The following is a 16,383-nucleotide window of genomic DNA, read 5'->3' as shown; positions in this document are numbered from 1 at the left end:
ACCAATCGTTCTCGCGGTACTATAAAGTAATACGCTGTCCGGTCTGCGCAGTGACGAATCATGTCGTGTTAGCGGTATATAAAAATTAATATAATAAACAGTTTTTATGCATTACAGTTAAAACTAATCAAACTGCAGTGGGGTTGTTTTGATTTTGTAATAACTAAAAAAAATACTTATACTAAAAAACGAATACAACAAAAACATGATTGCGAAGTTTTTGTTTTGTTTTTGCAATAAACTCTTCATTTCATAAAATTATATATAATTTTATTACAGAATAAAGACAAGATTCTGTCGCACACAGTTTATTTTAACAATATGGTATACAAGTAAGAAATAAGTTTTTTTTCAACCAGTTTATACAGTGATTCCATTCTCTTCCTTATATTTATAGTAATTTGCTTAATAACTTGCATGATTTACATTTAAGGAAATAGTGGAGCCCCTGTTCAAGTTTGTGTGAGAGGAATGAGGGTCAATAGCAAAGCTCATTCTGTATTTCAACAAGCTGTCAACCAGCAATCACCCATTCCCTCCCACTCAGCTTAGGGGCCCCTTTCTTCCTCAATCTCTCTCTCTTTCTCTAGCTTTCTTTATATTTATATATCTGTATGACAAAATTAGGACAAAAAGCAACAATTTTCTACGTCTGCAAGACAGAACCTCTGAATTCAGGCCAATGTTTACATGTCCTATTGGGGTCGGTATAGTATTGAACGATGCGTGTGTGTGTCTGCATACATGCGTATGCAGTTCCTATCGATACAAAACAACTGATCTCCTCATACAAACTTCACAATGAGGACTGGAGGGGATGCCTCCGAATGCATGTTTGGAAAAAATGGTACAACACTAGAATACAATTGCTAGGAAGTATGACCGACAGAGCAGAGAAACCCTGATCCAAATTCCCAGACAAATTATTTTACAGTCTTCCAAAACAAAATTGTTGTCAAGTTAGATAAGGTATAAAATAAAAGGTATGAATGATATAATGAAGTTTTGTAAAATTTCTTAAAAAAGGCTTGAAACCAGACCCGCCCCCAAAAACAAAGCACAAAAGCAAAACTTTAAAACATTACATCGACCGCATACGGGTCTAAACTGAACAAAAAATATATTCTTTGCGATTTATATTTCTTTTAAACAACATTTTTCGAATCCCTCTTAAAGGAAGAAATATGAGTCTTATTTTAGGAAACATCAACATTCCCTATCCTTGTCGAAATTTTTTTCTTCAAACTTTACATGTCAGTACAAAAATCGAGAATATTACGAGAAAATCCAGAGCCACGAAAAAGAGGAACTGGGAGACTGTGTTGGGTGGAGTCTCCCAGATAACGCTACAATCGCTCCACAAATTTCTCCAGCGTGTCTCCCGTCGCATCTCCCACCATACTTAAGTCACCGGGCAGCCCTCTGTGATTGGGCGTATTAAGCTGTGGAAGCATGGCACTCTGCTCGGGTGTACCCAGGTGTCCCTGCTCCAATGAGCCAGGCATAGGGGTCGCCAGACTCGTGTGGGGTCCTCCTGTGTGAGGTGGTGCGTGCTGTGGTGACGGCTGCGGCTGAACATGTGAGGAAGGACTGGAATGTGGAGGCGGTTGCTGGGAGGGAGGTCTGGGTGACTGTACGGGGGCAGGCGAGCACACCTGACTGCCGAGTGCGTTAGCCATTGGCTGGCCTGACAGGTGCGCGCCCTGCGGCTGGCCCGAAAGCAGGTGAGCTGATGGGCTCATGGGACTCTGTTGTGCCGGTGAGCTCATGGGAGACTTAAGCACGGCCTGCTGTTGTGGAAGCTGCTGCTGCTGAAGCATGCGTTGATGCAGGAGATTGGGTGTGCTTTCCATACCCAACCCGGCCTGCCCCATCTGGGCCATGGAGGGCAGCTGACCCTGCATGGCCAACTGCTGCTGTTGCTGAATCCGAAGTTGCGAGTAATTGGTTGCAGCTCCTTGTGCCTGCGGGAACTGCCCGTGTGCCTGTTGCATCACTCCCTGCTGCTGCTGCTGTTGTTGTTGTTGTTGCTGCTGCTGTTGCTGCTGCTGTTGTTGTTGTTGTTGCTGCTGCTGCTGTCGCAAAATCTGCCGGCGATACAGCTCCTGTAGCTGCGGGTTGTTAGCGAGTGCAGGATTTATAAGCTGGTTCTGAGCACCCTGCGGCGTGGGCTGCTGCTGTTGTTGTTGTTGAGGGGCCATGCCAGGCCGCGGAACCCCTTGCATGGTTGCCATGCCCTGCATCGCAGGCTGTGCTGCGTGCATGCCTGGTTGCTGCTGCTGCGGCTGATTGGCATATTTTGCTGTCCTTTGTTTGATAAAAGCAGCCATAAGTTGTGGATTGGATTTGAGGATGTTCAGGACCTGCTGTTGCTGCTGGGGTGAGCTAGGTGACTTGAGGGTGCGTAGCAGATCCTGCAAGGCATTTGGGGCGATGGCTCCAGGTCTCTGGGTCGCTCGAGGTTGCTGGCCCTGTGTTGGCACCATCATGCGTTGCTGCGCTGCTTGCTGGGGCATCATGGGTCTCTGCATGGGGATGGTCTGTTGTGGCCCTTGTGCGGCCTGCTGCGGAGCAACCGGCTGCTGAGTCACCTGCATACCTGCCTGAGGGCCTCCGGCCCACTGCCCTTGTAGCATAGGCTGCATGACTTGCTGCCCACGTGGCCCAACAATAGCAGGCTGCATGGGGCCTGGCATGCGTGGCTGTTGATGGTTTATGGGAAGGCCATTCATAGCCATGCGGTTGTGTTGAGCCTGTGCGACCATTTCTATGTGCTGCGCCATTCTTACCGCAGCTGGGGGCGGGGCCTGCTGCTGTGGATGTTGTTGAGGAGGATGGGGAAGTGGAGACTGCTGCTGGTGAAGCGGGGAAGCTTGTGGGCCAGGTTTGCCCTGCGAGGCTTGTGGTGGCGGCTGGCCGTTGCGGGGCACATTGGGATAGGCAGGGGACATGACGCCCGCATTAGGTGTGGCTGGCTGATTGGATAGCGGCTGTGGGGTTTGGGGGGTGTTGGGTGGCTGATGGGAGTTGGGCGTGCTTGGGGCTGTGGAGGCAGGGGGCGACGGCAGACTCTGAGGCATGGCTCGCCCCTGCATAGTGGCCATGCGTCTTCGCATCATCTGTGCCTGCTGCAGTCTATGCTGCAGCTGCTGCTGACGCAATTTGTGCTTGATGTTGAGGCAGAAGGGCACGGGGCACTTGTTCTCCTGGCAGTGCTTGGCGTGGTAGCAGCAGAGGGCGATAAGCTGCTTGCACACTGGACAGCCGCCGTTCGTCTTGCGCTTGCAGCCCTTGGTGTGCTGGACCACTCGCTTCATCTTCTGGCAAGATGGCAGGGAGCAGTTGGCATTGCGGCACTGACAGGCGTGAACCAGAGACTGGATGCAGCGCTGGATGCTTAGACGCCGACTCTCCTGCGGACTCTTGGAGGCTTCACCGCTTTGGCTGTTGCTGTCGTCGTCAAGACCCAGACCCCACTTAACCATCTGGTGCTCATGACGCTTAGTGTTGTAGCAGCTAATGCACAAGTCAAAGTCCTGTGGAAAAAATAAGGACACAACGATTAAGTCATCTATGAGTATTGAGTCAAAATCAGAAAATGTGCACATGTGAGAAACACTACTAAAACAACAAGATTCTGGACTCTAATCTAAACACTCTACAAATATACAAATAAACAACTACTACAGTGTGTTAATTCTGTGTCTTACCTCGCAGACAGTGCAGTGCCAGCGCGTTTCAACGTGGTGTTTACATTCGTTGCAGGTGTAGACAAAGCGGTCCTGGCCCTGGTTGTGCAATTCCACCAGCATGCACATGGTGCTCCACTTGCAACGCCGCAGAGAGCTAAACTCCCAGTGTTTGTCTCGTGCTAACGTCAGGAAGGCATCACGTCCGTCCATTAGGTCACAAGTAAGGAAGGGATCGGAGTCAATGATGGGTGGTAGTGTGTTAACCATGGGCCCAGAGTGCAGATGGATTACAAAAAACACCTGTAGAAAACAAACAGAAGCTGATAAGAGCTTTATTCAAAAGCCATTCATTTATTCCACTTATTCTATCTAGAATTAAGGGGAGTGCTGCAGAAAAGTACGGATTTTCACAGGAAAATCCTACATGCAGGTCGTGTTTATCAAGGCTGGCACAAAAAAATACGTCAATTATTGTTGTTTTTGGCAAAGTAAACAATAAACAGTGCACATGACTGATACAATGCCTTGTAGAGTGAGAAAAAAAACATAGCAGCAGACCTCTTTGTGTTTCTCCATGGCAGCATAAAGTTTCTGAGAAAGGTCATTGGCTACATTCGGCATCCCAGGCTTCTTCTTATTGGCTCGGCTCAGGCTGCTTTTATTTTTATTCGTTTTCTTGTTATTCTTCTTCTTCGCGTTCTTACTGTCCCCTGGCGTGCCCTTTTGGAAAGAATGAAACTGTCAAAAGGGTTTTAGGTTGGTTGTTCACAAAACAAAATAAATCAATATTTCAAGCAATAGATTGTGAAAGCATCCACCTAATGTTTAAATGGGTAATGTGGTTTCTCACCTCAGGTGTTTCGCATACTGCGGTGTTCTCCTCTTTCTTTCTCTCCTCTTCCTCCTGTTCCAGCTCCTTGATGCTCTCCTCCAGCACATTGGGCCAAAAGTCCCCCTCGAAATATGGAAGCTCGTTTGCACTCGTCAAACGGTCCTCTGTGGCTTGCTTGAAGATGTCCTATCAAACACAAACACGTATTTAGACAACATCTGGAATCGTAAAAAACAGAAAACTGGGAATTGAGAATTTTGAAAAGGCATCTAATCACGCTCTCCGTTATACCTTATAGTCATGGAGTATCCGCTCAGCATAGGCCTTGTCCAGCATTTTACGGTACCATTCCTGCAGGCGCTTGGGTTTAGGGATCTTCTGATCGGCCGGATGACAATGGAAGATATAGTCATCACCTTCACTAGGCGGACACGCCCAGATGTGAGCCGTAACGTACCTGGGGTGGAAACATGAAAAGTTAAATACACTGCAAAACATAAGTGAATAAGGTAACTAAATTGCATGCTGAAACTTACCCAAGCTTCTTGACGTATTCCAAATAGCCAATGAGGATTTCGTGATAGACTGCTGTTCTCAGTATGCGAGGTTTGAAGAAGTGAATACTATCGAGGTACGATACGTATACCCGTCTATGTGAAGAGACAAAAGACTTCAACCCCATTGCATACAGGAAACATCTAGTCTTAGCTTGATCCTCCATTTCTCATTATTTGTGTTTACCTGGTGTTGGGGAAAGAGCATTCAGATCCGTACTCTTGCACGTGCATGCCGAAGAAACACACGTCCACTCCGTCAATCTCCTCAAATGCAAAAAGTGCTTTGGTTCTGTAGGGGAAGCTCTCAAGCATCTCTCCTGTGTCTACAAACCTGAAATGGGCCACAAGATGAATCCCTTTTTAGTGACCAAACATTAGCACAACAACATAAACATCAATAGTTGAATTTATGAAAAAGTACTGAAATCCATTGGTTTGTCAAATTTCAACAGCGTATTTAGAAAACAAACAAAAACCACACAAGAGACACACAAAGACTGTGATGCTGTATAGTCAGATTATCTTTTTGGACAGGTAAGGATGAAGTTTAGGTTTACCTGGCCTTCATGCCGGGTTTGACCTCCACCGTTTTGTCCGAACTGGCTACTACTCGCACGAACACTTCTCCGGCTTCCAGATGATTCTGCCTTTTCAAGTACTTGTTCACCCGATCCTCTATGTACATGCCCAACCTTGTCGATTGCAACCCTGGAATAAATAGAAGAGAACATTTAGCACAAAATTTCAACATGATGTGGATCTGAAGGTGTTCCTGCATATTGACTTACTTTTGGCTGAAAATTTGTTCTCTTTTCTTGACTTCCCACTCTTTTTTAAACAATTTTCACAGATGAAACTGCAAACGCAATGAGTCGTTAGTTCTGATGTCCCGAAATCATATCCACAATACATGTTAAAGCACCGGTTTGCTTTGAGGTACTGTCAAACTTACCCAGAAGGCCAGATAACTTCATAATGCAGGACACATATCTGATGCATCTTCCGCCCACAATCTTTACATTCAACAAACCTAGGAGGAGAAATTATGAAAGGAGTTTAGACCAATTCCTCAAGTGTTTCCTGGCAACATCATTATTTTTAGCAAGTGTCTGAATGTTCAGGTGCAGGTAGTTTGGATGAAATGCATCATTCAATCTCTCTTCCTCCAGTACCTTCGCAATAGCAAGCAGGCTAATGAAAGTGGGCCTTGATGTGGATTTATAGCCATTTCTCATTCAATCCGAATTTGCATGTCATGTTTATCGGTCTGTCTCGAGTGATCATAAGTGGTCAGGTCAGAGATCATAGGTAGACTCTCAAATGCATCTCCTGTGAACACTTGTAATTGTATTCCAAGGGAAGGGTCTCTGATTTTTACTACATCCTGTGCACATGGATGTGACACTGAAACTTCGATTTTGTTATTCATTTCTGTGGTGGTTGTGCCTCAATTCCACCAAAAGCAGGGGGCGCTACTGAGCAGAAGCCATGTGGTGCGTAGAGTTATAACTAGACAACTGTATGAGGTAACACGGCCCTACTTTAAGAATGTGCTACTTTATAGGGCGTCAGCAGTGATGGAATTCTGGGAAATGATGTTCACATCAAGGAAAAAAGTTTACTTACGGCTCTGGATCTAATGTGTCGTTCTTCTTCCTTTCAAACTGGTCTTTAGAAATCATACTGCACGAAATAAAGATCCAATGTCAAAAAGGCATCAATTGTAAGATAATATGAATCATTCTAAATTTGAACCCAGGCGATCGACAGCCATACATCTTTCAGTGTTAAAGTAAGGCACTACAAAATCTCCGTAACTAAGCTTCTTAAGTGGTAAATGGAAACGATTACTTACGTCTGCGGCTGAGCAGGATCGTCTCCCAGCGTCACGCTATCTCCCTGAATCTCATTGAAGCACTTCTCGCAGAAATGATACCTGTGCAGACACCAACACAAGAGTCATGAATCACTTGAGCTGGACATATACGCACAGCAGGCACACAAAACCGCTTCAAGGTTCTTCTTACCGACGTGCATCAGGGCTTTAAGACAACTCTCACATATGCGTCATGGTTAGAAATACCATTTTTGAATTCAAAGTAGAGAATCTAATTGGAAAGTGTCTGGGTTGGAACAAGGGGAGGATGTTTAAAACTCTGAGAATACAGAGAAACACGGCTAAATGCTTACATGACAAAATCGAGCGAATGCATGGGGCCAACGGTGGATGCGAGACTATGAGTGAGAGCAGCTGTGTCTGTTTGACAAGCTTATGTGAACAGACCGCAGTGACGTGTTTTTATACTGCAGGGGGCGCAAAGGAGCCTGTTATGAATACGCAGGAACTAAGTGGCAAAAAACCCTAATATTTGTGCCAGAGCAAATATCACAACTGCCAATAAATTACAACTGGCTAGAGACTTCAAGTGGAGTAACCGTGAGGAAAAGGCGTTGTTTAGTTTAAATGGATACTTACGCAAGTACACACGACTACATGAAAAGTTAGTGCCAAAGTCTGACCTGTCAGCTACCATACCACATGACTAAAACCATACTGCATGATTGAGAGCACAACCTCTTAAACGTTTCCTAAAGCTGTCTACAACATCAATGTGACTATGTACATTTTTGAGGTGACGTAGGGGAGCAGGAAGTGGATCTCCTCACCTGTTCTGATAGCTGTAATAAGTGCCGTCTCGTGGTATTGTACATAATTGCTTGCCGTAGCAGCATAGCGTCTGAGGAGAAAACTCGTACTGTGGGCAGAAAGGAACAAAGAGTTAAAAAAGATTACGCTTTTGTATACTTTGCCAACAGTTTCCTATAGCTCTTTACGTTTCATTCGAGATCTTTACCTTCCTTCCACAACAGTAACCGAGGCCCTGCATGACGGGGTCTATCTCCTGCTCGAACACCTCAGCAAGTTTGGAGCAGTATTTGTACACACGTGACGTCTTCCTATTGTACAACCAAGCATTGCTGAACATCAGCCATACATCCTCTACGTACTGCCAGGGCTCCTGGTACTGACCCGTGTCCAGCTTTCGTTTGATAGTCGACAGGTCTATCGGGTTCTTCACGATATCAAAGTAATCCTGAATGCGGAGACAAAAATAGCAAATCAATCCCACAAGATGTAAGAAATGGACATTGCTTTTACACAATGTGACCCATTGTGTGGCTTTGATTCATCATAAATGTGATGGACTTACTGGGATGCCAAGAAGAAGGGGGTCCACAGGCTGCCGGAATGGCAAAGACTCGGGATCTTGTCTGTACAGAGACTCAAGGGTGGGCATCAATGCCTGCCGCAGCTCTTCTGGCTTAAAGACTGGTAAAGACAGAGCGACAGTGTAAATATATATAAAAATAAGGAACGACTTGTGCAGGACCCAGACGAGGTGTATTAAGATTGCTTCGTACTTTTCCTCCGCGACTGCGATGGTGAAGAGGACGTTGTGCCGTTTGTCCTGCTTTCATCTTCCTCTTTGGTCTCCGCTTTACTATCAGTCTTCTTATCCTCCGTTTCCATCGGCTCCTTCTTGGCCTCCGACCCGTCTTGCTCCTCTTTCTTGACCAACATGGAGCCCGTGTCATCCTCGGTCTACAGGAAGAACAATTGCAATGAGTTTAGTTAAACATATAAATGTTTTCACTCTGTATAAACGGCTTTTAAAATCGACGAAGCAGGTGACGCTCACCTCCATCTTAGGCTCTGTTTTGATGCCCATGTCGTAATCCTGCTCCTCTGTTTTCATTTCGCTGGGAGGCACGTCAGGCACTGGATGCTGGGAGTGCAGGTCGGAGCTGCCTGCTGATGCTGGGGTGGGTACACGGTTATCACCGCTCTAAGAGAAATAATGGTAGGCAATTTTAATGCTTTTGACATACACAGATTAATTTTTTTACAATTTTATTCACGCTCATGTCATTATAAAACCTATATAAATATATATATAGTAAAAACTAAGATGTTTTGCGGAATGTTGATAATCAAACAACATTGACCCCATTGTATGGGCACCAAACCACAGAGACATTCCTCAAAATATCTTCTTTTGCGTTCCACAGAAGAAAGGGTCATGTATAAGTTTTGAACAGCATGAGGGTGAATAAACAATGACGAATTTGTATTTTCTGTTCATCTCTGCTGGACAAAGCAGCCTATGCAGACAGCAGACAAGCTCTTTTTTTAAGATCCAGGAAAGATGAAGGAAGACACTGATGGAGTAGCAGGGTCTCACCGGTGTTCCGGGGTGCTGCTGGGTGGCTAATGGCAGCTCCGCCTGGGGCTGCGTATGAGGCGGGGTGCCATGAGCAGGGTTGGGTGTGGAGGTCCGATTGGGCTGCAGTGCTGCTGGCAAGTTAGTGGTGTTGACGGTGGTGTTGGGGGGCGGTGTGGCGCGGAGTGGACCCTGAGGGGGCGCGGGGCAGCCTAGTTGGGAGCCCAAGGGGCCAAGTGCATTCAGGGGTAGGTTAGCGTTCTGCTGCTGGGGAAGGAGACCGGACGCACACAAGCAGGGAACAAAACAGGTTAAGAGGGGTCGTCGTCATGCCAAGTGAGCTCACGCTACAGATGATGTGTGCGAGCACTTACCTGTGAAACAGCCTGCTGCGTGTTGGGCTGGCCCATGTTGACATTCATGGCGTTGGTGTTGGCGGGAAACTGTGTCTGAGCCACGAACTGCGTCCCACCGTGAGTTCCCAGCATGCCTTGCGTCTGGGGCATTCGTGTGGGTGACATATTCATCTGTGGAGGAGTGAGATATTTATGGTTAGATGTGTCCAACATTTTAAGGAAAAAAAAGGGAAAACGGTGGAGAAACAACAAGGTCAGAGGTATCTAGACCAACCGTTGGGGCTTGGTTCATGTTAATCTGTTGTGGATGGTTTATTGGAGAAGCAGCACGGGTTGCCATGGGAGCCTGAGACATCGGCACATTGGGCATTGCATTGAATGGATTCATCCCTGTAGAAAACACCTCATAAAATTAACAATGCTCACAAAGATACTTCGATTTAGACCAGAAACATCCTGTCGCTGTGGGACGTAAATCTTGCATGTGCATTCATTCTTCCTTCCTTTTATTTCTTTTTCTGTGGACATTTTTCTACCTTTCTACCTAATCCACAATTTATGGGTATGTGTTTAAGTGAACCCTGTTGAAAAAAACAGCATATACTGGTTATATAAGTTTTATGGTAGCTGGTTTGACCTGGTCATGTGCGGTCCATAGCTTTTTAAACAACACAATACTAATGTTTTACGTGTATATTAGGATCAGTTCAATGAATATGAATATATGAATAATTCAGATTTTTGGATTAAGATTCAGGTTTTTGCATGCTGTCAGTCTTTCACATTGCTGTTGGATGACTTTGTCATTCCTGAGGTTTGTTTGTTGACACTCAACAGACACTGGACTAGAAATGCCACAATACATCTAGAAACGCTGATTAAAGACAAAACTAGAGTGATCTCGTAATTTCCACCTGCTGTGTAAAATGTATAGCAGAGCATAATCCTTAGTTGACCATGTACCTTGTGACACCGGCATGCGATTCATGATCTGATTTGGCACATTGGGCATAGGCACAGGTCCATCTGAAGAGAGGAAGAAAAGTAGACGATGGTCAAACGTGTACTATTTTGTGGACCTTATATATTTTAACTGTGTTTTAGGTGTATCAGCGTATTTGTGAGTAACTCACTCTGTGGCCGAGGTCCCATGACATTAGGCTGGTTGAGGGCCTGTGGCTGTTGCCCCGCTGCCGTCATGGGCGTTTGGTTAATAATCTGCCTCTGTAACCGTGACCTTCTCTTCTCCTCCAGCTCTTTCTGGATCTTATAGATCTTCTCAGCCAGGAAGTGATAGTACTCGTCCTATACAACAACGGTAAAATTTGTTTAATTTATGACCCACAAAGCTACCAAACTTCTAAATTCATAAATTATATACATTTTATCAAACATTAAATGTTCTGATTAGTGTTATGCACAGCAAGTGAAAATATTAATTGGTAAAAAAAAAGCGTATTTAGCATTAAGCGATTTTTGCTCACCCTACTGTTAGCAGACTCGTACATATCCCCTTCCACTTTCCGTGCATACGCTACTAAATTTTCCATTCGGCGGTCCTTTAGAGCAGCTGGATCCGGCGTAGGGAAGATGGCCTGAACCCTAAACAAACACACAGAGAGCAGAACTTGTTTACCAAGTTTCTTTGATCCAGTATAATTGAGACAAGCTTAACACCAAAAGAGTTGGTGAGGAGTTTATTACTAACAGTTTGTGTACAAGGTGATTCCGGAGGTCCTGGGTGACGTGCTCGTGCCAGGCCTTCCTCACGCCGGTAGCTGACAGCGGTGCCGCCGTGGGCAGATTACTCATATTGCCCATAGCGGGAATGTCTGACATCAGCTGACTGTGGGACGGAAAACAAGCTAGGTCAACAAACAGCAGTACAAAATACATCTCATGCAATGAAAATCAAGGAGTGCAGGTCGGGCATACTTGTTAGCGTTGAGGGTGGACGACATTGTGCCATCCGAGAGCAGCTTGGCCTGGTCTGATGTCGGCACGCCGATTGCACTTCCGCTCAGGTTCATTTGACCACCACCTGGACGAAAGACCAAAAACCAAAACTCAAGCTCCGAATAAATGGAAAATGAAACAAGTTGTATTACAAGTGCATGAAAACCACTACTGAAGGATAAATAATGCTTTTGCACCAATACATTTTGAAAAAAAAAAAATATATATACATAAAAGATTTCTGAGGTTGCTTTCAGGTGACAACAGACATATGAAAATGACTATACATGTATTAAACACAAACCCCAAAACAATGCCAGAAATTCCCAAAAAAAATTCAACAGTGAAAGTAGCCAGACAGGTTTACCGAGTGCATTGAGCGGTCTCATCTGCTGCTGGGTCTGCCCTGCACCCTGTGTCTGTGAGGGAGACTGGGCTTGCGTGGGGGTTTGGCTGCTGTAGGGGAGGCCGAGGGCGGCATACGCCCGCTGCATGGAGCTGGGGTCGATGGGTGTGGAGCTGTTTAGAGCGGGCGTCGTCTGCTGGCCCGTGCCGACTGACCCGATGGAGGTCTGCAGACCAGCGTTGGGCGAACTCAGCATAGCTGTGATGCATGAAAGAGATTATTGTTATGAATTGTTATAAATTAACAATGAACATTTTGCCTTTAGAGCCACAACGGTTACATTCTCTCTGTATCTAGAAAACTTGAAAAATAGTATATATATATTTTTGTATTTTTTACGGATGTTGACATTGTAATGTGAACTCTTTTGTATAATCATGTAGTAAAAATCAGATATTGTTACAATTCAAGCATTCATCATAAGTGCTACTAATCACCGCCATAAAAAGGCACCACTGAATTTGATTTTACTGTGTGTTGTGCTATAACCATGAAAACATCTGCAAACTTCAAACAAAACGTAATACATGCATGACACTTCATGTCCGATTCTGCTTAAACAAAGAGGAAACATTTGACACAATCTGTCTATCATAACAGAGGAACGCAACTCAAAGGCAGATAAGCCAGACATTTCAAAACCTGTCAAAACAGCCGTCCAGAAGAGAAAAATATATTTATCACAACAACATGGACTTGAAAGAATGGGCTAAGTACAGAGGAGGAGGAGGGGGTCCCGAGACGCCATTTGCATGGGAGGAAATATAACTGTGGCGACTCTCCAGCGCAAAAACAAACACTTTAGCTGCCTCGCACTTTCAGAGTCACGATGAGAGACGCTTGGCACTGGTAAAGAGAGAGAGAAAGCGAGAGAAAGGGGAAAAATGGAGGCAGTTAGCTAGTTTGCTGGAGCTGTAACAGTGTGAGATTTTAATGAGTCACCGTTCAGCCAGCCAACTGGGCGGCACGGGTCCGATTATCTTCCTCCCCCTCTGATGTACAACTTCGCTAGACAAATATACAGAGCGAAATATACAGAGCTGTGAACATTTAAGAACTAATGAACTATGACGTTGCCTTTCCTCACAGAAATGTCCACATTATGCTAACACTTTCCGTATAACTTCACACCCAAATAAAACACTGCATAGGATTGGAAATAATAAACAACCAAAGAAAGGACTGGGCGACATACTGAATTTGAGATATTACCAAAACAATTGTGCTGATGATATGAAATTATCGTATACTGTGAAAATTCAGAGCAGGGCCGGGTCTGGGTCGGGCCCTGCGCCCAGATTTTTCTTGGGCCTCTCTAAAAAATACAGCCGACAATTGAATTAATAAAAAATAAATACGTATTATTAAATACTTAATAAATATTTATTCGTACGATCGATTAAAAAATGATCATTCAATTAAATATCACAGAAAAATTATGCATGCAATAAACTATGATTCTACATCTGCCCAACCAGATTCACATTGATGTGTTAAAGCGGCATCAAGGGAGACAATTTCACGCTCCCCTATTTTCGAGAAGCGCAAGACGTCACTTGTTATCTGAACGGCGTTAGCAAGTGACACAGGTATAGTATCTAATACAGGAAAGGTACGGAAAACAAATACTAACCAAACTTTTTTTTACTATCGCAAAAGCAAAAATACTGATATATATATAAAGTATCATCCAAAGAAAGATATTACATTTTAGACCGAGTCACTTGTTTGTAAAAGGCTTATGATGAAATAACTGAAATTAGATTAGTAAAAGGGGTCATATAGCGCGAACACGTGTGTTTCTGTGTCTTTGGCGTGTCTTTGGCGTTTGGATTCTATTACGAACAGTAAACTCGGGCTGTACAAACTCCATAAGATTTTTAAAGTCCTCTCTCCGACCAAGCCGATTGGAAGCATATCCTTAGCGATCATCTTAATAATTAAAGCCGTTATTTGCTCCGCCCGTCTGGCATCCAAATTGGTTGTTCTGACCATAAACTAGCAACTGATTGCTGACCTGTGGATGGACCTGCTGGGTGCTTCGCCCTGAAATGATTGTGCATCGTAGTTGTTGATCCATGATAAGCCAGCTTTGCATTGCAGAGTTTGCACTGCACTTTATTCTCATTCATTTTATTAAAGGACCCCCACACCGACCTCCTATTTGACATCGTCTCAATTTATCGTATCCGTTATGCCACGCGGGTCTACAGTGTGCGTAACTTAATTAACAATTGTTGTGAGAAAATGTTTTCATCTACTGTCTCTGATTAACCACCTTTAGGTTTAAGGTGCGTCGTTATTGGCAGCGCCACCCTTTGGTTACATGAACACGTTATGCATGAAAACACGGCAATTTTTTTTAAGACCACACACACTATTCAAAATTCTATAATTAAAAAACGAATCGAATATTCAAAATTTGTGACTCATCCCTAGTACAAACAAACAATAATATTAGTTTTAGCCGTGTCATATGTCCCCTTTATTACATGGCTCATTTGAATGCTTGATTCTGATTGGCCACACTTCCAATTATTAGTCTCAAAACTAATAACCTGTAACCCAAATGCTGCAAATTATTTTGAGAGGGTCAGTTTAATATTACACCAAAAATTATTATAAATATGTCTTTTGATAACATATGATATAATATTTACAAATGATTAAACCAATTTGCCTGTTCATGACGTTTGAACATCGTTTCTTACTTTAAAACCGAAACAAAACGTCTTTTCCTTGCGGAAGGTCAGCATTCGTTAAAAATAAGCTAATAAAATATTTCAAATTCACATTTCATGTTCAGTTTTTCTCAAGTGGCAAGTAACTGTTATAAGCCCCCCTCAGTGTGATACAAGACTATCGGGGCTTATTTCTGCGATAACAACCGGCTGCCTGTACATTATCCCTTACTTAAACATTACCTTATGTTACTGCGTTACTCCTAAAACAAGCAACCAACTATATTGTCACTTTTCAAGTAAAACCAACGCTCATGATAGTGTTTTGATGCATTAATAGCCCTTATCAGAACAAATGAGTGAGGTTCAAAGACTCACGTTGCTGGTTGCGCCTGTCATTGGCGTTCTTCAGTGGGAGGCAGACAGGACAGTCATGTCTCGTGCAGTTCTTCCAGTGAGAGATGATCTGCCTCGATGAAGCACAGTGAGCCACTGTAGAGAAACGAAGAAACCCTGTTATTCTACAACTGAACAGAAAAGAAGTCTTAACTTAAGTAAAATCAAGGAAAGTACATTTACACAAATCCACATAAAAGCTCAAAGAAGCATGTCTACCAGCAAAACGATGTTTGGCCGGCATCATGATTACCCCTGCATGAGGCAATTTTCGTCACCAGCAGGTTACGCAGTCGTCCGCACGCGCGTGCAGCACATACCCAAGACAAATGTTGACAGCCGAGTCCATAGTATGACAATCTGTGCATGTGTCGAGCTCGTCCACTCAAGCTTATCTGCAGTTGAGTATGATTTGGAAGATGCGCAACGACTGTGTGCTCGAGACGATGTAGAAAGTGAACGCAAGTAGTGAATAATGGTACTGAGCTCACATTGTGTGTGTGTAAACTTGTCAATGAAGACCATGACTGTGTGCATCAGCAATGGCAGCGGGAAACATCAGTGCTGCATGACTCGCGCAGTTGACTTATCACACACATGGCCTACACTATCCAATTGGCCAAGAAAATTACAATCGGTGCATCTCTTATAGTATACAGTTATATGCATATTCAACCATTAGTGAAATTAAAAGAATCTTGGCAAATACTATATGAGAAAAGGCGACAGTAAAGACTTCTGTTTAGTTTGGGGCGAAATTGAAGAACAAAGAGGTATCAAGTAAATTTAAAACAAAATCTGACCAAAAAGGCACTAGTTTGCTGCACCAAACCAATGTGTACTTCCCAGAAAACTGCAGTTTGCCCGGTGAACAACTTTGATCTACTGTTGGTCTATAGCTATTACGTTTTAGAGTGGCGTGTTCTAGGGCTCAGCCTTAGACATGGGGATCTTTTGGGGTTTATTTTATTCAACAGAGGTCAAACACGCAAAAAAGATACAAGCAAGACTGTAAGAAACAAGCAACATGACTACAGAGTTGCAGAGCAGAAATGGGAAGAATAAAAACAAATTCCCTTTAACTAGATTCCTTGCGTAACTGTATATTTAATACTAAATAAAAACAGTCTAAGCAAAGTGACCAGGATGGTGTCTGAAACGCAGCGGTATCATCCTGATGATGTCAGAATGGGAGCGTGAACTCAAGGCTTCTGAATCAACTGTTTAGTCACGTCGCACCTGTTCTGGTCACAGAGTAAAATATAATCTATCCAAATGATCCAG

General features: G+C 44.0%; 1 protein-coding gene across 3 annotated transcripts in view; it reads right to left on the bottom strand.

Annotated features, from left to right (window-relative positions):
• Positions 1–292: 292 nt before the first annotated feature.
• crebbpa (CREB binding protein a) overlaps positions 293–16,383 on the bottom strand; it is a 38,518-nt gene continuing 22,427 nt past the window's right edge. Inside the window, exons 5-31 of one of the 3 annotated variants that reach the window (XM_056759732.1) lie at positions 15,082–15,195; positions 11,984–12,220; positions 11,596–11,701; positions 11,369–11,506; positions 11,145–11,262; positions 10,794–10,965; positions 10,624–10,686; positions 9,935–10,050; positions 9,679–9,831; positions 9,326–9,571; positions 8,783–8,929; positions 8,505–8,685; positions 8,294–8,412; positions 7,937–8,176; positions 7,749–7,837; positions 6,937–7,017; positions 6,708–6,764; positions 6,034–6,111; positions 5,870–5,937; positions 5,639–5,789; positions 5,266–5,412; positions 5,061–5,174; positions 4,816–4,981; positions 4,543–4,710; positions 4,251–4,412; positions 3,711–3,992; positions 293–3,536 (exon numbers count right to left, since the gene is read on the bottom strand). In XM_056759732.1, the coding sequence (XP_056615710.1) occupies positions 1,347–3,536; positions 3,711–3,992; positions 4,251–4,412; positions 4,543–4,710; positions 4,816–4,981; positions 5,061–5,174; positions 5,266–5,412; positions 5,639–5,789; positions 5,870–5,937; positions 6,034–6,111; positions 6,708–6,764; positions 6,937–7,017; positions 7,749–7,837; positions 7,937–8,176; positions 8,294–8,412; positions 8,505–8,685; positions 8,783–8,929; positions 9,326–9,571; positions 9,679–9,831; positions 9,935–10,050; positions 10,624–10,686; positions 10,794–10,965; positions 11,145–11,262; positions 11,369–11,506; positions 11,596–11,701; positions 11,984–12,220; positions 15,082–15,195 (5,903 nt within the window). In that variant the 3' untranslated portion in view covers positions 293–1,346. Of the gene's footprint in view, positions 3,537–3,710; positions 3,993–4,250; positions 4,431–4,542; positions 4,711–4,815; positions 4,982–5,060; positions 5,175–5,265; positions 5,413–5,638; positions 5,790–5,869; positions 5,938–6,033; positions 6,112–6,707; positions 6,765–6,936; positions 7,018–7,748; positions 7,838–7,936; positions 8,177–8,293; positions 8,413–8,504; positions 8,686–8,782; positions 8,930–9,325; positions 9,572–9,678; positions 9,832–9,934; positions 10,051–10,623; positions 10,687–10,793; positions 10,966–11,144; positions 11,263–11,368; positions 11,507–11,595; positions 11,702–11,983; positions 12,221–15,081; positions 15,196–16,383 lie in introns of all 3 variants that reach the window. The other 2 variants (XM_056759731.1, XM_056759730.1) reach the window with 2 other exon arrangements.

This window comes from Triplophysa dalaica, chromosome 10 (assembly GCF_015846415.1).
Source record: "Triplophysa dalaica isolate WHDGS20190420 chromosome 10, ASM1584641v1, whole genome shotgun sequence".
Lineage (NCBI taxonomy): Eukaryota > Metazoa > Chordata > Actinopteri > Cypriniformes > Nemacheilidae > Triplophysa > Triplophysa dalaica.
Note: the sequence above shows the minus strand (reverse complement) of the source record. Positions and strands in the feature narration are given on the sequence as shown.